The 26,633-nt window shown below is 48.8% G+C and overlaps 1 protein-coding gene across 1 annotated transcript in view; it reads left to right on the plus strand.

Annotated features, from left to right (window-relative positions):
* Positions 1-26,007, plus strand: part of LOC133346023 (myosin light chain kinase, smooth muscle-like) — a 28,622-nt gene extending 2,615 nt beyond the window's left edge. Inside the window, exons 2-16 of the mRNA XM_061557281.1 lie at positions 1,522-1,624; positions 5,307-5,516; positions 7,080-7,221; positions 7,999-8,192; positions 8,954-9,106; positions 12,049-12,163; positions 12,942-12,984; positions 15,625-15,736; positions 17,599-17,808; positions 18,701-18,842; positions 19,798-19,997; positions 20,415-20,567; positions 21,371-21,488; positions 22,686-22,722; positions 23,465-26,007. Coding sequence (XP_061413265.1) covers positions 1,522-1,624; positions 5,307-5,516; positions 7,080-7,221; positions 7,999-8,192; positions 8,954-9,106; positions 12,049-12,163; positions 12,942-12,984; positions 15,625-15,736; positions 17,599-17,808; positions 18,701-18,842; positions 19,798-19,997; positions 20,415-20,567; positions 21,371-21,488; positions 22,686-22,722; positions 23,465-23,511 — 1,979 coding nt within the window. The 3' untranslated portion in view covers positions 23,512-26,007. The remainder of the gene's footprint in view (positions 1-1,521; positions 1,625-5,306; positions 5,517-7,079; positions 7,222-7,998; positions 8,193-8,953; positions 9,107-12,048; positions 12,164-12,941; positions 12,985-15,624; positions 15,737-17,598; positions 17,809-18,700; positions 18,843-19,797; positions 19,998-20,414; positions 20,568-21,370; positions 21,489-22,685; positions 22,723-23,464) is intronic.
* Positions 26,008-26,633: the final 626 nt, after the last annotated feature.

The raw sequence follows: 26,633 nt of genomic DNA on the forward strand, positions 1-26,633 counted from the left end.
TGTTTCTAAAAATAAGAAGTGTGACCGGGTGGCTTAGGGGTCAGAGCAATGAGCCCGTACCGCCTGGGCCTGGGTTCGAATGCGTGTTACAGCCATGCGTCTCTTGAGCGTTATTAACCAGAACCCCCGATGCTGCGTCAGAAAACGATGGCTCGTGGGCGACTTAAGAGAGTTCGATACCGGCCACGCGACATTCAGGGAGAGAGCGAACGTGACGTTATCGCTCTGTAAAGCGCGCATGCCAGGCACGGGTGGCACGGGGCCTCGGGCAAGGAGCGAAATCGGAACACCCCTGCCCGCGGTCTCCCCTCTTCGTAACGCGGAGCCTGGGTCTCTGCGGCCCGTGAAGACCCGGCGCAGTTGCACCGCCTGCACACACAATGGCCACGCCTCTGGGTGCCTCCGTCAACGCGTGCAGCGTAGACGGCACACGCGGATGCTCCTGCAATTGTCGTAGCCGCGGCAAGCGGTCGCAACTGTAATCATAGCATTGTACAGACCGTTGTCAATCCACTGCTGGATGAACGCCGCCTCACCCCTTGTAGGCAATTGGGGTTGTTTGAACAGACTTCACCACGCTGCTCGGTGCCGAATTGTGAAGGGGGTACCCAGGACCGGTTTAGACATCACTCGCGACTGATGTTAACCGTGGCCGGGAATCGCACTCAGGTCAATGTCTATCTCTCCACAAAAAAAGAAGAGTAATATCTACAGCGGACCCAGGGCCTTCTGGGAGTGAATATTTTCAGCAATATTTATTCTGTACAATACAAACTCTGGGCCGATTTTGACAGACAGTTCCTCCAGCGATAAGCCACCAGGGCCACTCGGGGTATCACTTGACGGGCCGCACAGACGGGTTCGTGAACCCTGTCGCTGTACTCCCATCTCCTAGGCCACCTCGCACAACCCCTGCCGCCAAAGCGTTGAATCGCAGGTGTGCCACACCGCAGTCAATCATTTGTAACGCGACGCGTGCAGCCCTTCAATGTCTTGCTCAAGCCTCTGCTGGTGGACGGGCCTCCACTAGGCTGAGCTCTAGAGAGCCGCACGAGATGACATTTTGGCTTATTCTTCCGCGTTGGCCAAACTTTTGACGAGATGGGAGTTACCCACACTTGACCCCGCCAAATGCGACCTGCCGATCGACTCTGCTAGGTGAACAGACGTTGCCGGTCAGTAGTTTGCCAATCACTTGTCAGTCTTTTGCTTAACAATCGATGAATGATCAGTTCCTTATTCAGTTACCAATTACAATCCATCAAACACAAATAATACACCAATCAGATGTCAATCAAACCCAAATAACCAATCAAATCACCACTAAACCACCAGTAGCTATTCGAGCGCTTCTCTTGAACCCGGCGATCTGAGCTCTATTACCGGCCACGGCGAACATCACTGGGCCAGTGATAACTGAACCGGGACTGGGCTCCAACCACCCCTTCCCCTCCACCAACACGCACTGACCTTCGAGATATTGGTATGGCCAAAAGCAACCCCTGCGTGTCTCTTGTCTAGACGCGGCCGTCAAGAGCATCTCCTACTACCTGCACAATGGCGAGCTACTGCCCAGGGAGCGCAAGCTAGAGGACTTCTTCGAGCTCAAGGAGGAGATCAGCAGGTAGGATGAGACTCGATCGCGTCTGTCGGTGTGCATGAGTGAGAGCGGTAGTGCAGCGGTTAGCTCGCTGCGCTCATGGCCAACACCGGTGACGATTATCTGAACCGGTCTTGGGCCTCCCCCTAGGTCGACTCAGCCTCAAAAGAGTAACTGGTGAGGGCGGGCGTGGTGCTGGCCACCCACCCCCTCGTGTGCCGTGCTGGCCTTCATAGTTGCTCGCTAACAACATTTGCCCCAACAGTCTGTTAAGGCTATACGGGGGATTTATTTCTGTGTGTGTTGCCTCCATTTAAAGACGATGTTGCTAAATTTAGACCAGCAAAAAACGTGGTCGTACACACACTCTTACTCAATTGAGATTATACATGGCAACCATCGCCCCCCGCTTGTGGCAGACTAATGCCCGCTTGCAGACCAGAAGTTATGAAGATGGAGACGGAGGTGACGCTTATGATGATGACGACGATTAAGATGGTTTGTGATGATGATAATAATAATATTGATGCCACCGCTATTGCTGCTGATGAGGATGATGAAGATGAGGAAGACGGGGGTGATGTTACCGTGAAAGCCAGATGACGGCATAAGACCCGCTTTGCGAGTCTAGGTCGACTCAGCCTCAAATGGGTACCTGGTGCATTGTGTAAACATCGCCACTGGGGAGACAAAGGCGGCTGGGCGTGGTACTGGCCATCCATCCCCTCGTGTGCCGTTGCCAGCCTTCATAGCTGCTGGCTAACGGCACTTGCCCCAACAGCTCGTAAAGGCTATACGGGGTGTGAGGATCTTTGCCTTATTGTTTGAGAAAGAGACCGTTGCACGTGAGAGATGGTGTGCCAGGTGGGAACCCTCGCTGATCACCTGTCACCTGTCACCTCCTGGGCTGTATTTCTCACTCCACAATTAGCTCCCAAGATTGCGATAGGTGGTGACTGCGAGGGTTTACGTGAGTGAGAGAGACTGAGAGGGTGGTTCAGATGTGTGATTGGGTGGATGGATGAGTGAATTGGTAGATGAGTGAATGAGAGGGTTTGGGTGACTGAGTGAGTGTGAGGGCGAATGAGTAAGTTGATAGCTGAATTGGGCAAGTGGGTGGGTGAGTGAGTGAATGAGCGAACGGGTTAGTGAGTGGGTGATGCATGGGTAAATGAGTGATTAGATCAGGGGTGGGGAACGTCCGGCCCGCGGGCCGTATAAGGCCCGCGAAATCATTTGGTGTGGCCCTGCCAAGGCAACCGCAGGCGGGACTCGAAATTCAATACATCTCGGAGCAGACCTGGAAAAGCAGTTGCGAGTAGCAACATCATCATCAATACCAGCTAACATCACATGCCTCACCAAAGATAAGCAGTTCCAGCCATAACATTAGGGGTGAGTTAATAAATTTTTGACCAAATATAACGGGTTAATTTTTAAGTTGATAATTTTGTATGGCCCGCGAATTATGTTATACATATCCAAATGGCCCTTGGCAGAAAAAAAGGTTCCCCACCCCTGGATTAGATGGTTTAGTGGGTGAATGGGTGAGTTGATAGGTCAGTGGTTGGGTGAGTCAACAATTAGTTGAGTGGGTGGATGGGTGAGCTCGGATACGAGTTAATGGGCGAGTCAGTGGTTGAGTAAGTGATTGCGTGGATAGGTGACTTGGTGGTGGAGTGAGGCAGTACATGCGTGAGTGGTAGGATCTAAAAGTGAAGAGAATGTAGATCGACTGCTGGTGGGACGGGGTGTGGTTGTGGAGTGCCGAGGCACCAGGTAGGTCAGTCACGGAACAGAAATGTTGCGCAAGGGTCACTCTCAACCCCATTGTTTGGGAGCCGCCATCTGTGCGTGCCAGTCTTGGGGGCACGGATCTGTGCAGCTCAAGTCCATACCCGTCCTCCAGTCAGGATCTACCGGCGAGAAGGAACGTATCAGTAGCTACAATCGTGTATAACAATATACATGAAGAAAGTAGTGTCCTTTGCCCAGGTAAATACCAAAACTCTGTTAAAGCGGGGTCTTGCATTTGGGACATTTGTAGAATGCTTATCCAGCCTCACACTGTAGTGGACGGGGCTGCAAATAGCACCGCACTTTATGGAGGCTGGGGAGTTTGTGTGCCAGAGCGTAGGGTAATTATGGCACTCGGATAAGAGAGTATTTAAAAGTGCGCGACGCCGTCTCGCGTGGCAGCCCACGCGTAGAGCCGCGCTGGGCACTCGCTCACCTGCAGGGGGCAGTGTTGATCAGAATGCGCCATTGAGATCGCCTCTGGCCCCAGGTGAGTTAATTGTTGGCGAGAAAGGTCGAGGCCAGGTTTATATTTAAAAATATGTTGCGCTGTTGTACGGTGCTCGTGTGAGAAGCCTGTTCAGGCAATGTTAATTTTAAAACGCATTTACTAAATTGAAAACGAATTTCTTTAGAACTGTTTTTTTGTGTTTAGTTTGTTGTCCTTCTCTCGAACCTCATATTAAATCGGTTGGATACGTACGGTGCGAAATAAGTTCAACATACAGTTGATATATGCGATGTGTCCGTGCTTGGACATATGATGATGATGATGATGGTGATTATGGTGATGATGTCCTTCATGATGGTGATGGTGAACATAACGACTGTCCCATGAGACTACACTTTTCGCACAGCCGCCGAACTGCTCTTGTCGGTATGTGCGCATACACACAGCAGGCGATGTAGTCATACACACACAGTAGGCGATGTAGTCATTCACACACAGCAGGCAATGTAGTCATTCACACACAGTTCGATTCCCGCTCGCGACCTTTAACAGTGGCGACTTCATGAAACGGTCCTGGGCATCCGGTCGGTCGACTCGGTCTTAAACGAGTAACTTGGTGCGGTGTGCGTAGCCAATAGCAGCACTGGCGAGACAAAGGCGGCCGGGCGTGGTGTTGGACACATCACCCCGTTCGCGTGCCCTGCCAGCCTTCAATGGGTGTTCGCTCAACAGCAGTCGCCCCAGCAGTCTGCCTGAAGGCAACGTGGGCATGGGGCGGAGTTCGTGGAGCTGTCACGTGTGGCCAGGTCGCTTCTCAAAAAAGGGCTAGATACAGGGTGCTTCAAAAAAATGTGTTAACACTGATATGGGAATTCATATTCTTTCGGTAAAATCATGTAGATAGAAAACAAAAAATATTAATACAATAAAAATAATGAAAAATAATCAATTGAAAATAATAAAAGCAAAAAAACCACAATATAAATAGTAAAATAAAATTAAAAATAAATTGAATATAACAAAAGCTAAAAACCCACGACGTGCAGCACAAGCGGTCTTCATCAGACGGAGAGATGATGAAGACCGCTTGTGTTGCGATAAATAAAAAATAATCGATTTTTTTTCTACGTGACTTTACCGAAAGAACCACGAACGCTTATATGGGACTATCGTTTTTAATGTATAAAAGAACGGATAATACACCGTAACATGATAACAAATGTATGTTAATAGCTTCAAAAAGTCAAAGAGCCTCCCACTTGTTCGCCATCATTGTCAACGCATTGCCTGGAATCTTTCCCAGGTGGTCTCCAGAGCCCAGAGGGACATTTCTCGTGGTTATTGTTGAAAATTCTCAGAAGTGTTAACGTTTTTTTTAAGCGCCCTGTACATCTCAGTGGGCCTTACCGGGTAAAATTAACGAATCGTGTTCTTTGTCTTTTGTTGTTGTTCTTGCAGGGGGCTACTGGGCACGCTCTACCGCGCCGTCGAGAAGGCCTCCGGCCGCGCAGCGCACGCGCGCGTCGTGAACGCGCAGCGCCACAGCCACCGCGCCGAGTGCCTCAACGAGGCGGAGCTGCTGTACGGGGCGAGCCACCCCAACGTGCTGCAGCTGCTCGACGTCTACCACCTGCTCGACACCAAGCAGATGGTGCTCGTCACCGAGCCGTACGTGGCCGGGGAACTTACACCCGCAAAGCTCTGCGACACGCCTCTCAGCAGGGCACCACGATCCCACACCGAATACAGCAACGCTGCGCATTTGTGACGCCATTTCGCAATCACGTCGTCACTTTGGCAACACCGCTACCCGATGTGCGTCGCCTCAAGCCACAGTTGCGTCGCTGACAGCGTCGTCCGTCCTTTCTCTCAGCCTTCGCCTCCACCGACCCTGTACATCTCTTTGATTTGCGCCGTGTCGATGGTCCTTTCACCTTTCAGGAACGCATCTCCAACGTAAATCGGGGTATTACTGTGGACTTGTATATTGTAAAATACCCGTCACGCTGGTCGATTAACATAGGCACGTAACCAGTTAGGCACAATCATAATTCTAGCAATATACTGCATGTGGTGTACCAGGCCCGGAACTAATTATTCGGGTCACGAATCCAGACGTAACCGGCTAATATTACATCCTAGGTATCGGTAATTGCTGAGCATGTCGCAAATGCATCGATTACGATCTCTCAAAAATAGTTTAATGCTTCACGGTCCATGCATCGAGTCGCCGACTGGTGCGGGGGGCTGTCCACAATGAGCGGGGGCGTCTCCTGGTGGACAGAGCGCGACACTGCACCTCGCGTGGAACGGTGCGAGCGCGGTGGAGGGACAAAACCCAACTCGAGGCTTCCCTTCGTGTCGTGGAGCAGGCTCGTGCGCCAGTCTGAGGAAGGGGCTCATAGAGGTACTCTAAGTTCTTTCGGTAAAGTCACGTAGGTAAAAAAATGAAATTAAAATGAATAAAAATAAAACAATAAAAATCACGACGTTTCGGAGGCAACACAAGTCTCCGTCATCAGGTGGGACCGTCACAGCCAGATTTGCTGCAAATCTGGACCGTCAGCCAAATCTGGCCAGATTTGGCTATAATCTGGCTGTGACGGTCCAGATTTGCAGCAAATCTGGCTGTGACGGTCCCACCTGATGACGGAGACTTGTGTTGCCTCCGAAACGTCGTGATTTTTATTGTTTTATTTTTGATAATTTTAATTTCATTTTTTTACCTACGTGACTTTACCGAAAGAACAAAGAGTATGAATCCTTGCAGTCACGAAAGCTTCAAATCTAGAAGCTCATAGAGGTGTTTCACAGAGGGGGGGACGCTGAAAGCTGAACTAAACTTTTTTGTTTTAATGTTACCAAGCCAAGCCCACTGAGCTATACAGCTCTTTTGCGGAGGCCACCTGGCCACAAATGATTGGTCAACGGAGCGGCTTATCACGTCGGAAATGTGTAGCAGCCAAATAGTCTTAAAGTCGTGTTTCTAAATGTGGAGGGAAAGATTGGAGGACCCAGAGAAAAAGCCACACGGGGAGAGAGAACACGCAAACTCCAAATCTACAGCAGGCATCAGCGTCGGGATCCAACCCACGACCTCCTCCATACCAGGCGAGGGAGTTACCATCTCTCCACCGCGACCCCTCTCTACGAACCCCTTAACCCCCATCGCCCCCCGTGCCTCGCCCGACCCTGAGAGCCGCGATTGCCGCTCGTTGCCCCTGTGCGCAGCGTGGATGGGGGGCCGCTGTTTGAGCGGCTCAGCGGCAAGGGCTTCGCGCTGACGGAGCGCAAGGTGTCCGGCTTCGTCAAGCAGCTGTGCCTGGCGCTGCAGCACCTGCACGGCCTCAACGTGCTGCACCTGGACGTCAAGGTGCGGTGATGACACAAACCCATGCTGTGGCTGAGGAGCCGGGTGCAGTTTTGGCGACGATTGTTGGACACGTCCCTGAAAGCAGTGATTATGTTTTCTTCAAATTATACTCCAGTCGGCCAGTGACCAAATCACCTGCAATGCGTCTGATCTCGTCAGATCTTAAAAGCCAAGCAGGTCTGAGCCTTCAACAACACCGCCTTAACAGAAAAAACAAATATAATCGGCGACGTTTTGGACAATCACCCTTTTCCATGGCATATGAATGGTGATTGTTCTAAATGTCGCCGATTTTATATATACATATAGCTAGTTTATTGTGTGTTATGCATAGGTATTTGGTTTATAATGTGTTACCTGCTCCTAGAACTACAATCCAGTTTCAGATCATTCAAAATACATAACCACAACTCAGACTAACTTTTATGTATAAAGTGTCCTTTAGTTGGCCAGATGGGATCCCTATGAACTCTTTTAACCCAATTATTACATGAGATATATATATATAAAACTGCATTACATGAGTAAAGTGTTTGAAGATAATGTTATCACGTGGGCCATCAATGGGCGGAGGTCCTTGACTGGCCCTGCTTGTGTGCCACCTTAGCCTCAATCGGTGCGTAACCGTTACACCGGTGGCCCCAGCTGTATCGAGATCGCGGTGACAACCCTAAGACAATCGGAGGAGGACATGAACCTGCAACCTTGGCCAATAGAACGTGCGTCAGCGTTGCGACGGCCACGGTTTCTAACGCGAGCTTCTCCCCACCGCGGCAGCCCGAGTGCCTGTGGCTGGCGAGCCGTGACTCGGAGCAGCTGAAGCTGATGCAGTTCGGTTGCGCCCAGCGCTACAAGGACAACCTGAAGGTGTCGCAGAGCGCCGCGGAGTTCGCCGCGCCCGAGATGCTCACCAACGAGGCCATCGCGTACAGCACCGACATGTGGGGCGTCGGGCTCCTCGCCTACGTCATGTACGACGGCGCCGCGTGCGACATCGCTGCGTTCAGTTTCTTTGTCCTTCCCCCCCCCCCCACCTCCGATTGGCACGGTTGGCTACGTACAGGCGCGAACGCTGTTCGACATGCACACTTCTGGGGTTTGAGATGAGAATGGGGGGCTGGTGTGAGATTCGTTGAGGTAGAGTGTGCGTTGGGTTCGTTGGAGATCGAGTACATTTTGAGGATATTATGTGCCGTTTTTTTTTAGATTGAGCATGAGTTGTAAATGTCATTGAGATGGAATACAAGTTGTGAGATTGAGTTTTGTTTTGTGAGCATTGTTCATTTATTCACCTTTTCATGTTTGTCATAGTCTTACTCTGGTTCGATGACAAACCAAATAATTATATTCAAGTCTCAATTTGTTCAATTTAACAATATCACGTGGTATTCCAATTCATCCACCAATTCTTGCGGAGGCTACTGAGGCCTGTCACAGGTTGTGTGAAATTTCCCCCACTGGCTCAGAATTGCGTAGGGAAATGAGCAGTGCATTGCTCGTGTTGGCGTGATGACACTTTACGCGATTAATTGAGATTGAAAAGTGAGTTGTGAGATTCATTCAGATTGGCTAATGTACATTGTCAAAAATGTTCTGACGTCTCCATTACCAACAATCGGCAAATCGGCGTGATGATGTGTTCTGTCATATTGTCTGGACGTGATTCTGACTCTCCGTTGATTTTGACCGTGACTCTCACTGTCACCGTGTCTGTATGCGTGCGCGTGTACAGGCTCAGCGGCATGTCAGCCTTCTGGGCCGCGTCGGATGACGTGACGGTGAAGAAGGTGGTGGCGGCGACCTACAGCTTCCCCGAGGAAGAGTTCAAGGGCGTGTCGCGGCCCGCGCGAGAATTCATCTCCAAGCTGCTGGTCAAGGCACCACCGTGAGACCCCGCATCTCCAGACCGCGCTATATCGCATGTCACAGTAGTCGATGTACATGTGTATGTGTACACACATACACGTGTATACACACATGTGTAGCTCTTTGTCATTCTGTTGATGGATGAAGATTTTCCCCACGCTGTGTCGGTCTCGAGGCATTTGACCATACTTCACCACACTCAGGCAGCACACATTGGTGAAGTAGGGGTAGAGGCCAAGTACCGATTTACGTATCACCCACCAACGATGTTAGCCGTGGCTGGAAATTGAACTCAGGTCACTTGGTTCATAGCACAGTGTGCTAAACACTGCACCACTCGCACACAATGTAATTACTTTGTGATCATCTAATTTGTTAATAATGTCATTCATACCTGACACAGATGATTGTGATAAGTCAGTGATTGAGTGACTGATGTAAATGCTAATAGTGTTCTGTAAAAGCTATGAAGATGACATTTTCACATACCAAGTCGAGTGTATGTCTATAATGAAAAAAAAATTCAAAAATCTAATATACTCAAATTTAGATCCCCAAAAACCACGGGCTGGAGTTTGATTGGCTTTACTTATAGGACAAAGTCAGCCTAAAGTTATCTTGCATTAAGCTTTGCGTTAAACACTTAAGTCGATTATTACTTAATATACGACGCCATCATCAGTGAACCAAACATTTTCATGCCAGACTTGTGGAGTGTGACACTGAAGCTGATGTGTAGCAGGAGAGGCCCTCTGCTGGACACGTGTTGTGCACAGTGGCTCCAAGTGTGCGCGCCGCAATCCACGATGCACCCAAAGAGGACGTTTCCTGTGATGTACTCAGCACTCCCATCCCAACTCGATTCGCACAAAACATAAACTCAATAAGGCCGCGTTCCAGCGTTGTTTCCAATTGCACAATCCGCGTGGAGCGGAGTCCATGCGTTTTGAATCGCCGGTCTGAGACGGTGGTGGGTGACGGACAGGAGGGACGCTGGCTTTTAAAAGTCTCCGCAGATCGCAATCAAAGCCGGCATGTGAGGTGCTCGGAGCTTGGCGTGGAATACCTCACCTAAAATAGCTCAACTCAGGCCGGTCAGAGAGGTCGCATACCTCTTCAAGCCAACGCGATACCCGCTGGGGAGAGCGCCCATCCAATTCTATTGTCACCACCTCGCCCCTGACAGCGAGGCCGTGGAGCGAGTGCATTGCGAGTGATGTACGCGGCATGGCCAATGCTCACAACGTTGTCGTTGTTGTTGTTGGAGCCGGTGTCTGGTTGGGCCACGCATGGGTGGGTAGGTGGCGTGATCTACCGTATTCTCCGCATTATAAGACGCTCTGGAAAGTCGATTGTGTTTGGTGTCACAAAAGGTTACACGAATGTGGTCACACGGGCACACACCCCTATCGGGTTCTAGGATGCACCCCCACTCAACTTGCACCTGGAGGATACGGTGATAACGAAGCAGTTGGTGGAGCTGCTGGGTGGACGGAGGGGTCTAACAGAGCCCCCCCCCCACCCCGCTCCCTATCCAGGCGTGTAATAATGTACCCCCTCAGATATCTGATGAATTTACCCATTTTGGGGTCACGATTCGGTGGAATAATTTTTTTATTAATAACTAGCAGAGAACGCATTGCTCTGTAAGGGAAAATAAGAGACAGGTGTGATGCTCCTACGAAGTGGGCGGGGCTAGTTATGTTAATGTGATACATTTGCATGTTAATGTGATGTCGGAGAGCGGCCTCCACGAAGAGCGCCGCCTCCGCGCGCTCGTCGTCACATTAACATAACTAGCCCCGCCCACTTAGTTTATGACCCTCACATTAACATCACTAGCCCCAACCACTGAGTTTATGACCCTTGGGCTACGCCCATTCTAAAACCTTATAAACAGCCTGCCTCAGCAGCTTTCCCCTCTTTTTTCCTCCTGATGACGATCGCTTGTGTTGTGATCGAAACTTCGTAGTTTTTTGTTTATTTTATTTTTATTAATTTTATCCTATCTACGTGACTTTATCGAAAGACCCAAATAATATCATTATGATTGTAGTGATTGGAAGTGCCTCTAGTGGCTGCAATATTCACCGTGAACCAAAGACTGTACAATGTTGTGCGAATTGAAAATTAATGTATGTTGAACTTGTTTTGCACTATACCTAGGCCAACCGTGCTAATAGGAGGTGCTAAAATAAAAGATGCCTACACGCACAGTTCGATACATGCATCGTGAGTTTAAAATGATCAGTTTCAATCGGTGAATCGGTGCATCGTGCTTAAATGCCTCACGAATCTCATTCTGCTGCCCATCAAAGGAGGAGGATATGACCAAGCTGATGTCTCCACATTCCAATGTATTGTTTTTTTTCGTTCTTTTAGTATCTCGTTTGTACTTTTTCGACTTTGGTCCTTCACGTTTATACGGTTTGGTTCACTCCTTGAGACACAATGTCTCACGCCATATTTTTTGCTTTTTCAGCTTTAGAAAAATATAAATAATCGATTTTAACGTGGATAATTATATGCGGGTATCGTGAGTGAATCCATCGAATTTAATCCACGTTCAGCGCTCCCCCGTGTCTTCTAAGACACAGAGTTCCCAACATTCCTCCGTACTATGCATGATGATTAAACTTCCACAAATACCAAGCAGCTCTCTATGCAGCCACCGGTGACCAGACAGAGCCATGGTTGAGACCATCAACTCAGTGACTACCATGACCCTTGAAACCCGGGTTTAAACATGGATGACTGGAACCCAGATTAAAACCCAGGATCCCAGTGGTTTGCGGCTCAGTGTCTCTGACCCATCAACCACCTGGCCTCTTCATCGGTCACATTACGTATTGTTAGCAATACATGAGTTGTTTACCGGGCATTATTCCTTGTCTATACACTCAGAATGGTTTGGTTATGTTGTTAATTGGCTGGACCTGGGTGTGGTTGTTTTATTCTCAGCAAGCGGCTGGGAGCGGAGGATGCCTTGAAGCACCCGTGGCTGGCGAACCCCGCGGGAGACGCTAAACTCTCAACGGAGCGGCTCCACGCCTTCTGGGAGCGCAGGAAGGCCCAGGTGATGACCTGCAAGCATTGCCCGTCCACCTGGGTTCGATTCCCAGTCGTGGACAGCATCTAGGGCAAGTGGTGCCTCGACCTGTTCTGAGCCTCCCGTTAGTTGGCGCAGCCTGAAATGAGTACCTGGTAAGGGTGTCTCTTCATACCCAGGTCACTAAGAAATGAGACAATCCTGGTCCTCTTTGAGTTCTCACCTGGTTAAACTATTTCACTAATACACTTGAACTATAATCGAGAAATATTAGGAATATGGAGAAAGGTGGCTGAGCACAATGATGGCAATGCCACCTCATCATGTACAATTCTAGCTCTGGTAGGTGCTAATAATACTTGCTCCTAATGTGTATAATAGAAATAAATAATGCTAACTCTATTCTTATATGGCGCTACACAATTGAGCCAAATAGCGGCGGGAATTATTGAATGACAACTAATTACAACGTAGCTATGCAGACACGAACTGACAATGAAGCTAAAAAAATCCACCTATTTTTAAATACGACTGATTAAGTCTTGAAGATAGCAACACTCCGGGACTTATTTGTGTGCGCAGTCTATGAGGCTATATGAGGATTATTTTGTGTGTGGGTGGGTGAAAGCCTCCTTTTCTTGTACAGAAATTATAAATTACTTGTCACTATCGTCTCATCAGTTCCATAATGACCGCCTGAAGATTATAGAACATTCATATTGCTTGGAGGAATTCAGCGCGTTTATGCAACATGCACAGTTTACCAAATCATTGTGTGTGCGTGTGGGCTTGTTTCCCTTTGCAGAAGACCACGAGGGGCACGCACAGCGTGAGCAAGACGTCCCACGGTATGCGCTGCAAACTCACTCGCGTGGAGCACGGAAACACGCTGCCAGGCTCAGGCTCAGAAGCTGCCCGGTGTTCCCAGAGCAGTGGAATGACTTCTTGTGCAGTGAGCGGGCTGTGGAAAGTTGTGGGCGCTTGTGGCTAGTTTACATGTCCCCTCTCGGTAGAGATGCGCGTGTTTTCCGTGGCGGTGGTTGTGGCGACGAAGGAGATGAATGCTATTTATAGCGTGGAGAGCGGCAGGACTTTATAGCGAACTTCGTGCACAGTTTGTTACAATAACAAAACGCAGCAATGAAGCCTGTTTAGTCCTCGTCAGAATCCCATTGGAAATCACTGGTAATTTACAGCTCATTGGCAATCTACTGCTGGATGAACGCTTCCCGAAAACTGTTTCAGTCGTGGAGGTTATTAGACCATACTTCACTACGCTACTGGTCAGTGTGGGTTGATGAAGGGGGAGGCCCATGAGTTGTATTACTTCTTCACTCCATATACGTCTATGCAGCTGTATAACTATATTTTCATTTAAAATACGTATATGGAAAAAGACAGGGGCTTTTTTAGTCAGCATACCAATTTCAAATCGCAGTGCGCAATCCATTGCACCATCACTTTACCAAATCTATAGTATGATATTCTATCAGCAACTAAAACATAATTGGCCATAATTTTCCCTCAGTCTCCATTTTACCAACGATGGCAACTCACCAAGGCGATGCGTTTCGGCCATTTATTCAAGACGCGAATATTGTCCTGTACGTATGCGAAGGCATCTTTGACATGTCTCTGAGCACCTTTCGCCTACTTGCAAACGAGTGCAATGAGTAGTGCGTCAATGCAAGTGGCTAAAGCTGCGGCTTGAATTGACACTGCAGTGCGTCGAATATGGCCGTGACTTCATTGTTGCGCAATGTGGCAGTTGGGTACAATTCCACTCACTGCTGAACATCCCACTTCGGCACACGCGTGAGTGCGGGCTGGTGAAGTCGGGGAGGCCCAGGACGGTTTCAGATATCACTTTGCCACGGATCAGAGGCTGGCTTTATGGCGCGTTGCGCGCTAATCTCCAGCAGCAACGGTTTTGGCCGTGTCCTGCAGTGTGAAATACTGCGGCCCTGAAAAAAATGTCTGCAGCCAATCGAAAGTGGTAATCCTACCATTTGCCCTCCCATTTCCCCCATTCTTGGCCGTGAAAATACCCATCAGTCATGCCCCCTGGGCGACAAGAATCGATTCTGATTGTCAGAACCGCTGTTTTTCACTCGAGGCTCTGGAGTTTCTGCCTGAGCAGGCGAGAGGACTGGATGTGGTGGCATTCACACACAGGGGCAATTTAAGGACACAGTAAATAGGGGGCTACTAAGGGGGGGGGGGCACCAGCTAATATATGGAGGAGTGGGGGCACCGATATCTTTAAGTGGGAATACTGCAAAAGAGCAAATCTCTGTGGAATCTGACAGAAGGAAGGAAGCGATGGCAGGGTGGTAGCATCAGTGATATTGGCCACGATGAACCTCCTCCACCACTTGGACTCGAGCCGCCTCTGAATAGGGAGGGGGGCGGGAGGTCACACACGGGGGTCACTGTTGTTTATTCGGGGGGGGGGGGGGCGTGGAATCGCCAATGCCGGCTTGCTCTCCCTGCTGTGACCCCTTTAGCCTTTATTTTTAGACGACTTTCCTTCACTCCTCCTAGCGGTCACGATGCCCGGGATCGATGGTGGAGGGGGATAAGTGCGACGGCTGGTGAGCTGGGGGCAGGGGGGGCGTGTTCATGCCCACTAGCACACACACACACCGACAACTTGCACGCTGTGAACCTGAAACTTGTGTACAGGGCTTGCAACGCACGTTGTGTTTCCCTGAAGCAAACGCCAAGTGCGTAGGGTAGGTTATTTACTCCGACTGTATTAACAATTTTAATATTACAACTGGGTAATGGGTGCGGTCGGGCAGGGAACCCAGCCACCTCTTTGGTTCTTTCGGTAAAGTCATGTAGAAAGAAATAAAATAATATAATACGACGTTTCGATTTCAACACAAGCAACCATCATCTTGCTTGCAATCGAAACGTCGTATTCTATTATAATGTAATTTCTTTCTACGTGACTTTACCAAAAGAGCCAAAGAGTAATTCCTGCAGTCACGAAAACTTCGAATCTAGTTTGAACCCAGCCACCATTTGAGTTTTATTCGCAACCACGGTTAACATGAGTGGCGAGCGAAATCTAAAGCCACCCTGGGGTCGTCCCCTTCACCAACCCACACTGACGAGTGTGGTGAAGTATGGTTAAGCAACTCTCATGGCCGACATGGCGTGAGAAGGCCTCCATCAAGCAGTGGTTTAATTGGAGGGCTGTAAAGCATTGTTTAATTATTATCCATATGACATTATCTATAAATCACCCCAACACTTTATTCACACCTTACCACATACATCTGTGTTTGTCCTGCGTATATTGTCAGTACCTGCATTGTTTTCCCCCATTGTATTTGATCTGCAATCCATTCGTTGACGAGTGATTCTCTGGCAATTATCTCGAACGTCCCTTCGTCCTGGCACCTCGAGAGATGTACTGCATGGGAGCGGCGGTATTAGTGATAAATGTTGATGGTGAAGATCCTTGCTGACATTTACAGACGTAAACACGATGGCCGTGGTGAGCGTCTCCTACCACCTGCACAATGGCGAGCTGCTGCCCAGGGAGCGCAAGCTGGAGGACTTCTTCGAGCTCAAGGAGGAGATCAGCAGGTGGGCATTTTTACCATTTGACAAGCCACAAATGATCTACAATACCTACTGATCTAATCGAGGAGATTTAAACCATCATCACGCGAACTCCGGTCATCCTCGCAGCGGCTTTTGGCAAGCCGCCGAACAAAGATGGATACCGCATCGCACGCTTTCAGATGCGCTTCCGCGGCCGTATGGAACACTCTGCCTTCCGATGTTAGGAAGCCACTGGAGCTTTTTTTTATTTTTCTAGAACTGATTTTTGTGTTTAGTTTGTTGTCCTTCCCCGCACCTCAGATTAGCACAGTTGGCAACGTTCTGTGCGAAATAAGTTCAACATACATGCATACTGAAACGCCGCGATGCCAACGGTGAAAGTTTAACAAAAGAGTTAAATACCAAGAGTACTTGGCAATGGGGAGGAGTGGCAGGCTATTAGCTTTGTCGCAGCAACAACAAAAACAAACGGCGAAAACAACATTGCATTTAGATCGTGCCTTCCAGGACTTCCTATAAGGCCTCACGAATTGTGTAAAAATCCAACCAGAACATATACGATTCAAGCACAAAAAATACAACTAAAATGGAATCACATTTTAATCCTGTGTAGTACAATACAACCAGCATGTAATGCTTTACGGTTGCAATATGTGCACGTGGTTGTTACCTTAAAAAGTACAGCAATCGTACCATATTGCTATTGTTAAAATGTGCAGAAAGTAACTCTTAACGTATGTATTATTTCTCATTAATTAAACTCGTGTGGGACAACTCGGAACACACAGCTTTGACCGTGCCCCGACAAGACAAGAGCCGTCTGTGTTCTTTGGGTTATGTTTTCTCTTAATTGAGAAATCTCTTGCATTCAGCTGTGAGCTGGATAGATGGCATTACATCAATTGATTCTTGAATCTATCTGTGCCAAACTTTTAGTGCTATCCCCTCTTATGTGTGGGTTTTCTCCTACATACCACAATACTCATCAATGAAGGTCATGCCATGGTTAAACATCCCAGCGTTGGCCTTCCCTAAAAAAAGAGTTTTGGAGGTTGGTGAGGCTCATCTGGATAACAAAAGGGCATCATCATTATTGCAGCCTGACCACCAACGTGGCAGCTTGAGATGCCACGTGCTTCCCCCGATGACCTTTCGCCTTTGAGGTTCATGCCTTGGCATCTGTAAGGCGTTACCGTCGTCCCCCACATCTTATCAGCGTCTGCCCCGAGACACGGTGTCGATTAGCGGGGGAGTATCTCCAGGAGGCGCATTATTTTGGGATCAGTCAAGCACGGGTGGTGCAGTCGCACAGTGGTTTGCGACAGTCGCGATTGATACTGAAATCGCCCCCCACCCCGCCTTCACCAACCTACACTGACCAGCATGATGAAGTACAGTATATTCTAAACAACCCCCATAATTGACAAGGCGTGGGGAGGCCTTCATCACTGACAGAAGCAAGCGAGCGTCTTCAGGTGTGGTTATGCATGAATGAGAGTGCGAGCGGCTGCAGGAGTGACGTCGGACCTTTCCCGGGTGAAGGCGACTTTACTTTGAATGTGTTTTTTGTGCCAGGGCCGGGACAGAGCAGGGTTGGGAATGTGATACAAACAAGTAACAGAGCGAGCAGACTCGCAGCACAATCACCTCAAAATAATCCAATTGTCGAACATATTTAAGTTGATGAAAACAACGGATGCAGCGATGACCAGAAGATGACTGATAGTGCTGATGATGATGATGATATCCACGATGACCATCGTGATTTTTACTACGATACGATTTCGCATCGCGCCGCTGCGCGCACCACACTGCCACGCCACGCCGCACTGGCGGAGGCCGACCCTGCCCTCTGCCTGCCCCTCTCGCTGCTATGCGCCCAGGGGGCTGCTTGGGACGCTCTTCCGCGCCGTCGAGAAGGTGTCCGGCCGCGCCGCGCAGGCGCGCTTCGTGAACGCGCAGCGCCACAGCCACCGCGCCGAGTACCTCAACGAGGCGGAGCTGCTGTACGGGGCGAGCCACCCCAACGTGCTGCAGCTGCTCGACGTCTACCACCTGCTCGACACCAAGCAGATGGTGCTCGTCACGGAGCCGTACGTGGCCGGGGAACTTACTTCGCAACATGCCTCTCGACAGAGCATCACCATTCCACACTGCATACAGCAATGCCCCGATTTACGTCTTCCCATTTTAAGTCGTTTCGCAATTACGTCGTCAATTTATTACGACCACTACCCGATTTGCGTCGGCTCGTTCCACACGCACGTCGTTGACGGCGTCATCCGTCCTTTCTCGTATCTGTCGCCTCGGCCATCGCCTCCACCTACCCTGTAAATTGCTTTGATTTACATTTACACCCATTCGAAGTATATATTGTGCTATGTGCGGCTGCCAGGTGGCTGTGTAAACTTGGAAAGACCAGAAACAGGAAGACTTGCTCACAATTCTGGCAAATCGCCTGATGAAGCTGGTTGTAATCACCAGCGAAACGTCGTACTGTACCCGAATTGTAAATGTTGTGGGTTTACTCTCCAACACACCGGTGTGCTGAAGTAGTAACCAATTGGCACGTTTTGTTTACGTGATAAACCTTCAAACATTTCACGAGATAGCCTCATATGGCACCTAGCCTGGCACAAGTCCTGCGGTGGCATCGCCACCACTCAGTGGTGACATGGAGGCTGTTGCTGTTGAGATGGTCGAGTTGGGAAACAGTAGCGCGGTGGTTAGCACGTCGCGCTATGAACCGGTTGACCCGGGTACGATTCCCGGCTACGGCTGCCATCGTCTCTTAGCCATCCATCACGGGGCTATTCCACCCAAGCCGAATGGCGCGCATGGTACAGCCTGAAAACAAACCTTGGAGCTCTACGGCACAACCGCGGAAAACCCACGTCGTGTGCTCCCAAAGGTGTTCCTGCAGAACCCACCCCACGTGCCCCCCGCCCCTGAGCGCCGATTTGCCGCCCTTGCCCCCGTGCGCAGCGTGGAGGGAGGGGAACTGTTTGAGCGGCTCAGCGGCAAGGACTTCGCGCTGACGGAGCGCAAGGTGTCGGGCTTCCTGAAACAGCTGTGCCTGGCGCTGCAGCACCTGCACGGCCTCAAAGTGCTGCACCTGGACGTCAAGGTGCGGTGGGCTCACGGAGGAAAGAGCTGCGTTTAAACAGCAAGGGGTTTTCATGTCTTCAGCAGAAGGCAGTGGTAGCAAAATCCATTCATTGTTGCACTGTATTTCAATGCTCCAACGTCTGTGCTTCCTGCCTCGCCCACTTCACCAAGTTGCATTAATCAGCGTGGTGAAGTATGGCCGATAAAGCGCCCAATCCACATAGCGTGGGGGGAGGTCCTTATCTTGCGGTGTATTGACAAAAAAAGGTTGTAAGACTCCCAACTAAAAGAATATTTAATTCTGTGAAACCCAATCAAATTTGCAAGGTGAGAGTGTTTGGTAAAGTTTTTTTTGCCTAGGTCAAAGTTCGTATATAGCTCATTATTAACCACAGACTATAGGTCAATGGTTACATCTGACCAAAAGAAACCCTCATTAAACTCTGTATGACAAAAGTTACTTCAGATATTTATGTGTTTGGCTGACTCACAGACAAATTAAATTGCTTGTATTGGTGAAGTACAATTACTTGCATGTCTTCACATGCAAGTACATTTTTTTTAGTCCAGCCTCAAATTGGCTTTTCAGTCTAAAATGATCCAACAGCATTCACTGCTGGTTTCGACCTCCTAATTCTCACCAGCAGAGTCAGTCTTTCGATTTAAAGCTTTCATGACTGCAGGGATTCATCTTCTTGGTTCTTTCTGTAAAGTCACGTAGAATAGAAAGAAAAAAATAATAACAACAAAACATATGTTTTATTGTTTTATTTTTTATTATTTTATTGTTTCCATTCTACGTGACTTTACCGAAAGAACCAAGAAGAAGAGTCAGTCTTGTTGAACAAATGCTGCTTGGTTGTCAGGTGATCTTGTCCAAAGCGCTCTATCCAAATCGATGGGCCCTCACGTACAAATGTCGCTATTTCATGTGCTGAAGTACAAACCCCGGCGCTTTGTGATCCCCCCGGCAGCCCGAGTGCCTGTGGCTGGCGAGCCGTGACTCGGACGAGCTGAAGGTGGCGGGCCTCGGCTGCGCCCTGCGCTACCAGGACAACCTCAAGGCACCGCATCAGATCCCCGTGCCAGAATTCGCCGCGCCCGAGGTCGTGGCCAACGAGGTTGTGACGTTCAACACGGACACGTGGCCCGTGGGGCTGCTTGCCTGCGTCATGTGCGTATCTGCACCGCTCGTCGGCATGTGTTTGCGAAAAACCTGGGCCCTTGTTCGGGCATTGTCGAATGTTCATTCTTTCATCCCGATTTTTCTGGAAATTGCGCCGAGGTCTCCGTCGCCAAGAAATGGGCCAAATCAACAATGGCGTTCTGTTTTGAATATCATGAAGATGTGAATGGGCCACCAAAAGTTTAATGAAAAATAAAATTGGAATATCGGGTGGAGCACTATTATGGGGCATCGACAAGAGAACAATGGTCCTACGTCTATCACCAACTACGGCCACACTAGTCAACCGAATACTACTCCGAGCCATGATCACACTGGCTTAAGACACACACACCCTCCCTGGCTCGCGCTAACCGTGGCTGTCACTGTGACTGTGTCAATCTGTCCCTCTGTGCACGTGCGTAGGCTCAGCGGCGTGTCGCCCTTCTGGGACCAGTGGGACAGCGAGACGGTGCAGAAGGTGGTGGCGGCGACCTACAGCCTCCCCGAGGAAGAGTTCAAGGGCGTGTCGCGGCCCGCGCGAGAATTCATCTCCAAGCTGCTGGTCAAGGCACCACCGTGAGACCCCCCCCTCTCCCCCGCGTCTCCTGCATCCCCGGAATCAACATCCAGTGTTGCCAGCTCCTTAAAGTGGAAAGTTGCCAAGAGAAACTCAAAAAGTCACCAGATGTCACTAGATAGACCTTCAAACGTCATGAAAAAAATCCGATCACCAGGCAGTGTACAAGGTATTGCACATTGTAAACTCACACAGTAGCCTTGGTACATACCTGGAATTGCTCGTTTTTGCCTGCGGTGAAACTTGTCGCTAAATTTGTTGCTGGTCACTTGGACAAAATTCTGTCGCTAGAGAAAATCTAATCAGTCGATGGATTTAGCGACAAAATCATAAAGTTGGCAACACTGGCTGCATCCTGACCCCCGGCACACAGAGTCAGCGACTTGTCGGGAATAAATTCGATATATACAGTTGTGATTGCTTAATTAACCTGATTGTCACGTTAACTTATATTTTGCATATGACTTGCATACCTTGTAAATAATCAATACTTACGTGCGCAAGGTCGTGAATGTATGGTGAGATTAACGGTTGATTTATAAAAAATCTATATGCAACCGTAGCAATTAACACAATCACTGGTTCACAGATTAAAACCTTGTCCATAAACGCACAATCAAACAACACAGCATTAACAGAATAGCCAGGCCAATGAATAACGCCCATCAAAGCCCTTTGAAAATGACACAACATGAGGGGAAACGAGCAAGAGAATGGACTTCATGTAATGTAGCAACGTATCATTACTTTCCCCACAGTCGGGCGTAATTGCATGCCTCTCACCCGCGTTTGTCTTTCTCAGCAAGCGGCTCGGGGTGGCAGACGCCCTGAAGCACCCATGGCTGGCGAACCCCGCGGGAGACGCGAAACTCCCCACAGAGCGACTCCACGCCTTCTGGGAGCGCAGGAAGGAGCAGATGGTAACGATCGCGAGTATATATATATTGTCTTGAAGAAAACGCAATGTCTAAAAAAAAAAGCTCTTATCATTCACGGCTTCAGACGGAGGAGCGGAATGATCCAGTCAAATAAAAAACACCGCGACCAGTTTCCGTGTCACGAAGAAAACCTGTGTCAGTCCTTCAAACCTTCAACGGTGGTAGGAACGAGTGCAGCTGCCCTCAGGACCAACATTTAAAGGTTTCGAGTTGTTCGGGCAGCAACCATGCCACGTGACGAGTCACATACCTGTAGAAGTAGATTTCCTGAGGCACCTGTGGCATGAGCTCCAAATCGGGAGCAGGCTGTTGTCATCTAGGGAGTCAAGAATGCGTACGTGTCCACAACATAGGGGGATGCGTAGCCCAGGGATGACACAGCTAGGCACGTGCAATATTTACAAGATATATACCTCGGCTATGTCCCGGTCTGCCCCATATAAGCTTCGTGAATGTTAAAAACATACTTTAAAGTAACAATCAGCTGTGACACCTTGGTGGTAGTGCCCTCGTGATGGTGACTTGTTTATGAACTCGTGTGCAAATCACAAATTTCCCTTGTGACGTCGAAGGCCTTACATTATTGTTTATTCTCACTACCGAAGCTTCTAACTTACGGCATGTACTCTGGGACACATAGTCTCAGTACTTCTCTGTGAGAAGAGAGCTGCTTGTCTCTGCTCGTTACGTCTTCTTGTAAAATGGCACTTTGAACACCAAACGTGAAAAGTTAACGGAAAGTGAAAATGGACATCTTATGAGAGTGCAATAAAAACCCTTTCAAATCTGCCCCACAAATAAAAAATAATAATAAGCAGACAATGTCTCCTTTACATATCCATCTCCCCAGATACAAAATATATTTATTACGAAATCAATCCGCTGCACGGCCTTCTGGGAGTGCATAATTTCAGCAGCCTTGTTTGAAAACAAACAAACTCTGGACCGGTTTCGACACACAGTGTCTCACCATCAAGAGGCATACTTGATATTTGTGGGGCAAAAAGACCAACAACCTGCTTCCTGTACTGCCATCTAGTGGAACGTTGCTTTCAGCTAACACAGATAAGATTTGCTGAACAGATTTGGCTCTACCAACTGCGATGTGACTTGTGTTCTTGTTGCCATTGTCGGTTTGGCACTAATCAGAGTTTTCTCTTTGCTGGTTTGTTCTTTCAGAAATCTGCAGTCACGAGCACGAGCTTAGCATCGCATGGTAGGTGCTGCCGACGTCGCACGTTTGCGGTGACCACTGTGACTCTCTAGACAAGACTACGATGACTAACAGCAATAATGACTTGCAGCCCATTGGCATTCTACTGCCGGGTGAAGGCCTACTCCACACCGTGTCAGTCGTTGGGTGTGTTTGACCGTACTTCGTGCAGCATGGTGAAGTAAGATGGGGGGGGGGGCAAGTACGTGTTCAGATATCACTTTAAACCGATGTTAGCCATAATGGGGTATCGCACTCAGATGGCAAGGATCATAGAGTAGTGCGTGAACCACTGCAAGACTTTTTTTTTAATCAAATGAAGCAATTTTAATTGAGATTGAGCTTCATCATGGGACCTCCTTTGCCAGTACCAAAATATTAGAATAGGTTTTCCTCTTTTTTTCTGGCTATAAAACAGGCGTTAAGATGTTAAAACAACAAACTGAAATCTTTTACAAGGAATCATGTCTGCATTAACCACAATACTTGTGGTCAGAATGCAAACAAAAAACATACTTTGATAATACATGCATTGTCTTTGAAACTGATTGGTTCACACCAGACAGCTTTCTTTTGAGCCTAGTCTCAAACGGTTAGACCAGAGGATGCCAAAAGGCGAAAGATTGCACTTTTGTATTAATTTGCTTTTGTTCACCATCGCAAATGCCACCACTTCCATCATTTGATTTGTGTGAATACGACGCGATTTCACCCGTATTCGTTTTACTCACGTGCGCGTGTGCAGGGAGCGCCGTCCAGAAGAATGACAAGAAATCCGCAGCTAAGAAATAGATGGAGTGTAGGTTCCCCCTCCTCCCACCCAACCCATGACGCCACCCCCTGACAAAGCTTCAGATGGGGTGGCGGGCTGCCATTCCTGTCGCTCATCCCAACGCCGCGGAACACCATAGCTGCCGCTGTCCCCATTTTCCTTCACACATCTTCATGAAGCGATATCGCGTGTGTGTACAAACAATGTAGCAGCAATACCACGTGTGCAGCAATACCGCGTGCGTGGCAGCAATACCACGTGTGTGGCAGCAATACCATGTGTGTGTGGCAGCAATATCATGTGTGCGTGGCAGCAATATCATGTCTGTGTAGCTGCAATGCTACACGTGTAGCAGCAATACCATGTGTGTGTTGTAGCAATATGATGTCTGTGTAGCAGCAATGCTACACGTGTAGCAGCAATACCATGTGTGTGTTGCAGCAATACCATGTGTGCCCTGATAAAAGGCCGATTTACACTGCCGGCAGCATCCAGGCCGACCAGTGCAGTCTGCCAGAGACCACGCACACCTGTGGAGCAGGCTCAACATTCACACCGGCAAAGGTTAAACACTGTTAACACACGAGTGGTGGTAACACTTGTGCAGACCAGTAGACTCGCATAGAGACCCAGAGGCTCTCATGTCCACCCAATGCCCTTCTGTAGGGGCTGAGAGAGTGGCGTCGACATGGTGAGGCTGAGAGGTCAGTGTGCTAACACCTCCCCGGTTGCCTCCAGGACACTTCCAGACACATGCAGCGCAAGACGCTTCCAAAGACTCAATAGAGAGAGACCCATAGGCCCACAGAGCCCCATAGACTCGCCTCGATGCCACGGGTCATGGTCTCATAGGACTGAGACGCCTGCAGGGTAGTCTCTGTGCCAATTCCAGATGTTAACGGGCAGTGTAAAATTGCTTTAAAAAGGCCTGCTTGTTTACAGCTCATGCAGTGTGTGTTCATATAACGGGAGAACGGTTCAGGCTCCACTCGTTAATTGTGTTTGCAAAGATTTTATTTTACCTGCGTGTGTGAGGGACAGGCGAAGAGTGGGGGTGGTCGCGAGATACATTGTGCTCAAGGGACTTGATGGAACAGCTGAAACACACGGACTTGGATATTTAACCCAATTTGCTGGTGATCGAGACATCGACACGATTTAACCAAAAATGTTATGGAAATAAACCAAAATGTAACGGGGGGTGGGGGGGGGAGCTCTCTAAACACACTTTAACTGACTTGGCGACGTGGTTTCAGGAGCTCAGGTGACATGTGAGGGCTTGATAATCAAATCACATGTATTAAACCTATTTGTAGCATGTTTGTCCTTTAAGTAACATATTTTTTTGGAATAAAAATTATCAACAACAAAAAACCCTCCCACCTCACCTAGCAATGTTCATTAACATTGCACGTCTAAAGTCTCCAAAAATGGAACGTATAATTCGCTGCCTTTACCGTTATCTGGGTTCCACATTAACCACGCACGGCTTCTGCCAGTGACATTTAGAGTACATCTTTGCGTTGACTTAACCGGACACACCCTGCCGAAGAGACTCGATGTAAAAACAAGTCATAAGAAGAGTCCGGACGTTGTATCAATGAAGCCGATTTGATTGAAGAAGATTTGTAATCGGCTACTTTTTAGTGGTCAATTACTCGGAAACTTTTAAAATGGATGCCGTCCCTACCTCCTGCTTCTTGAAGGCGGGAAACCCCCAATAAGTCACAACCCAGCTTGATTTGTCGTTGTAACTTTCTGACCCGCCCCCTACTGGACATCTGTGAAAAAGAGCTTCATAGCTCATCGGATTCTTCCAGTCTAAATATTCTGGTGGTGCTGATTACGTCACTGAGCATTCAAACTCGTGTGGGACAGCCAGGCGGAAACAGAGCTCGGGGTACTTTTCTAACAAGACGCGGAGACGTTTGCTGCTTGTGCCGATTATTCCTGTAAGGGGAAAATGCTGCTTTCTAAACTCCACAATGTTAATAAATGCACAAATATTGCAGCTTGTTTTACACCTATCTTAGTTCAGTGTATGCCCGGGGTTGCCACCTATCAGGTACACAAAAACGGCACATTTCATTGGATGAAGAGGAATATCTCAGGGCACCGAGAAGAGGTGAGAATGTTTCGAGTGGTGAATTGTCGCGCAACTGGACGGGACCGAGACTTACAATGTCCCGGGAACACACAGATTTACCAGGCCGGCCCACCTCAACAACAAGAGGACATATTCTTGGTTCTTTCGGTTAAAGTCACGTAGAAGGGAAATAATTAAATAATACAGATATAAAACAATAAAAAATTCTCACGACGTTTTGACTGCAACACCGAAAGAACCAAGAATACGAATCCCTGCAGTCACGAAAGCTTTAAATCAAAACAAGAAGACAATTCAGCAAAATAAAACCAGGACAGGTGGCAACCGAATGTGTACGTGTTATGTAACGCTTTGCTTCGGTGGAAATCGGTCTGAATGATAAAAACGCAATTAAAACACTCGACCGAAATGTTGCTGTCAACTTTTTGTTTTTAGGCGACGACATAATCTCGGAGCGACGTGACCTGCGAGCCGGCCAGCGAGGTGACGCGGGGTGGTTTTTCTTTTTGGCACCGCGCACAGACGAAGGGAGCTATTCTGGGCACACTCGCACGGCGCGACGCGTCACTTTCACGAGGCAGGCGAGCTTAACACAGAACAGCCGCCCAGATACGTTACAAAGACAAAGACCCCCCCCAACCCCCCACCTCAGTGTAGCCTTAACAGACTGTTGGGGCAAGTGCTGTTAGCACGAGTAGCACCTATGAAGGCCGGCGCTGTGGCACACTGGTTGGTCAGTACCACGCCCGCTCGCCTTTGTCTCCCTGGTGGCGAGATGTTTACACACCGCACAAGGTACTCATTTGAGGCTGAGTCGACATAGGGACCGGTTCAGATAATGGTCACTCATGTTGGCCTCTGAGCGGGCATCGAACTCGGGCGGCCGGGTTCGATGCGCAGCGTGCTAACCACGGCGCTACCGCTCCCCGCAGATACGTTACAAAGACAAAGACCCCCCTCGCCACCGTATAGCCTTAACAGACTGTTGGGGCAAGTGCTGTTAGCGAGCACCTGTGAAGGCCGGCACGGTACACG

Source organism: Lethenteron reissneri, chromosome 23 (assembly GCF_015708825.2).
Source record: "Lethenteron reissneri isolate LAM-NWPU_2019-01 chromosome 23, ASM1570882v1, whole genome shotgun sequence".
NCBI lineage: Eukaryota > Metazoa > Chordata > Hyperoartia > Petromyzontiformes > Petromyzontidae > Lethenteron > Lethenteron reissneri.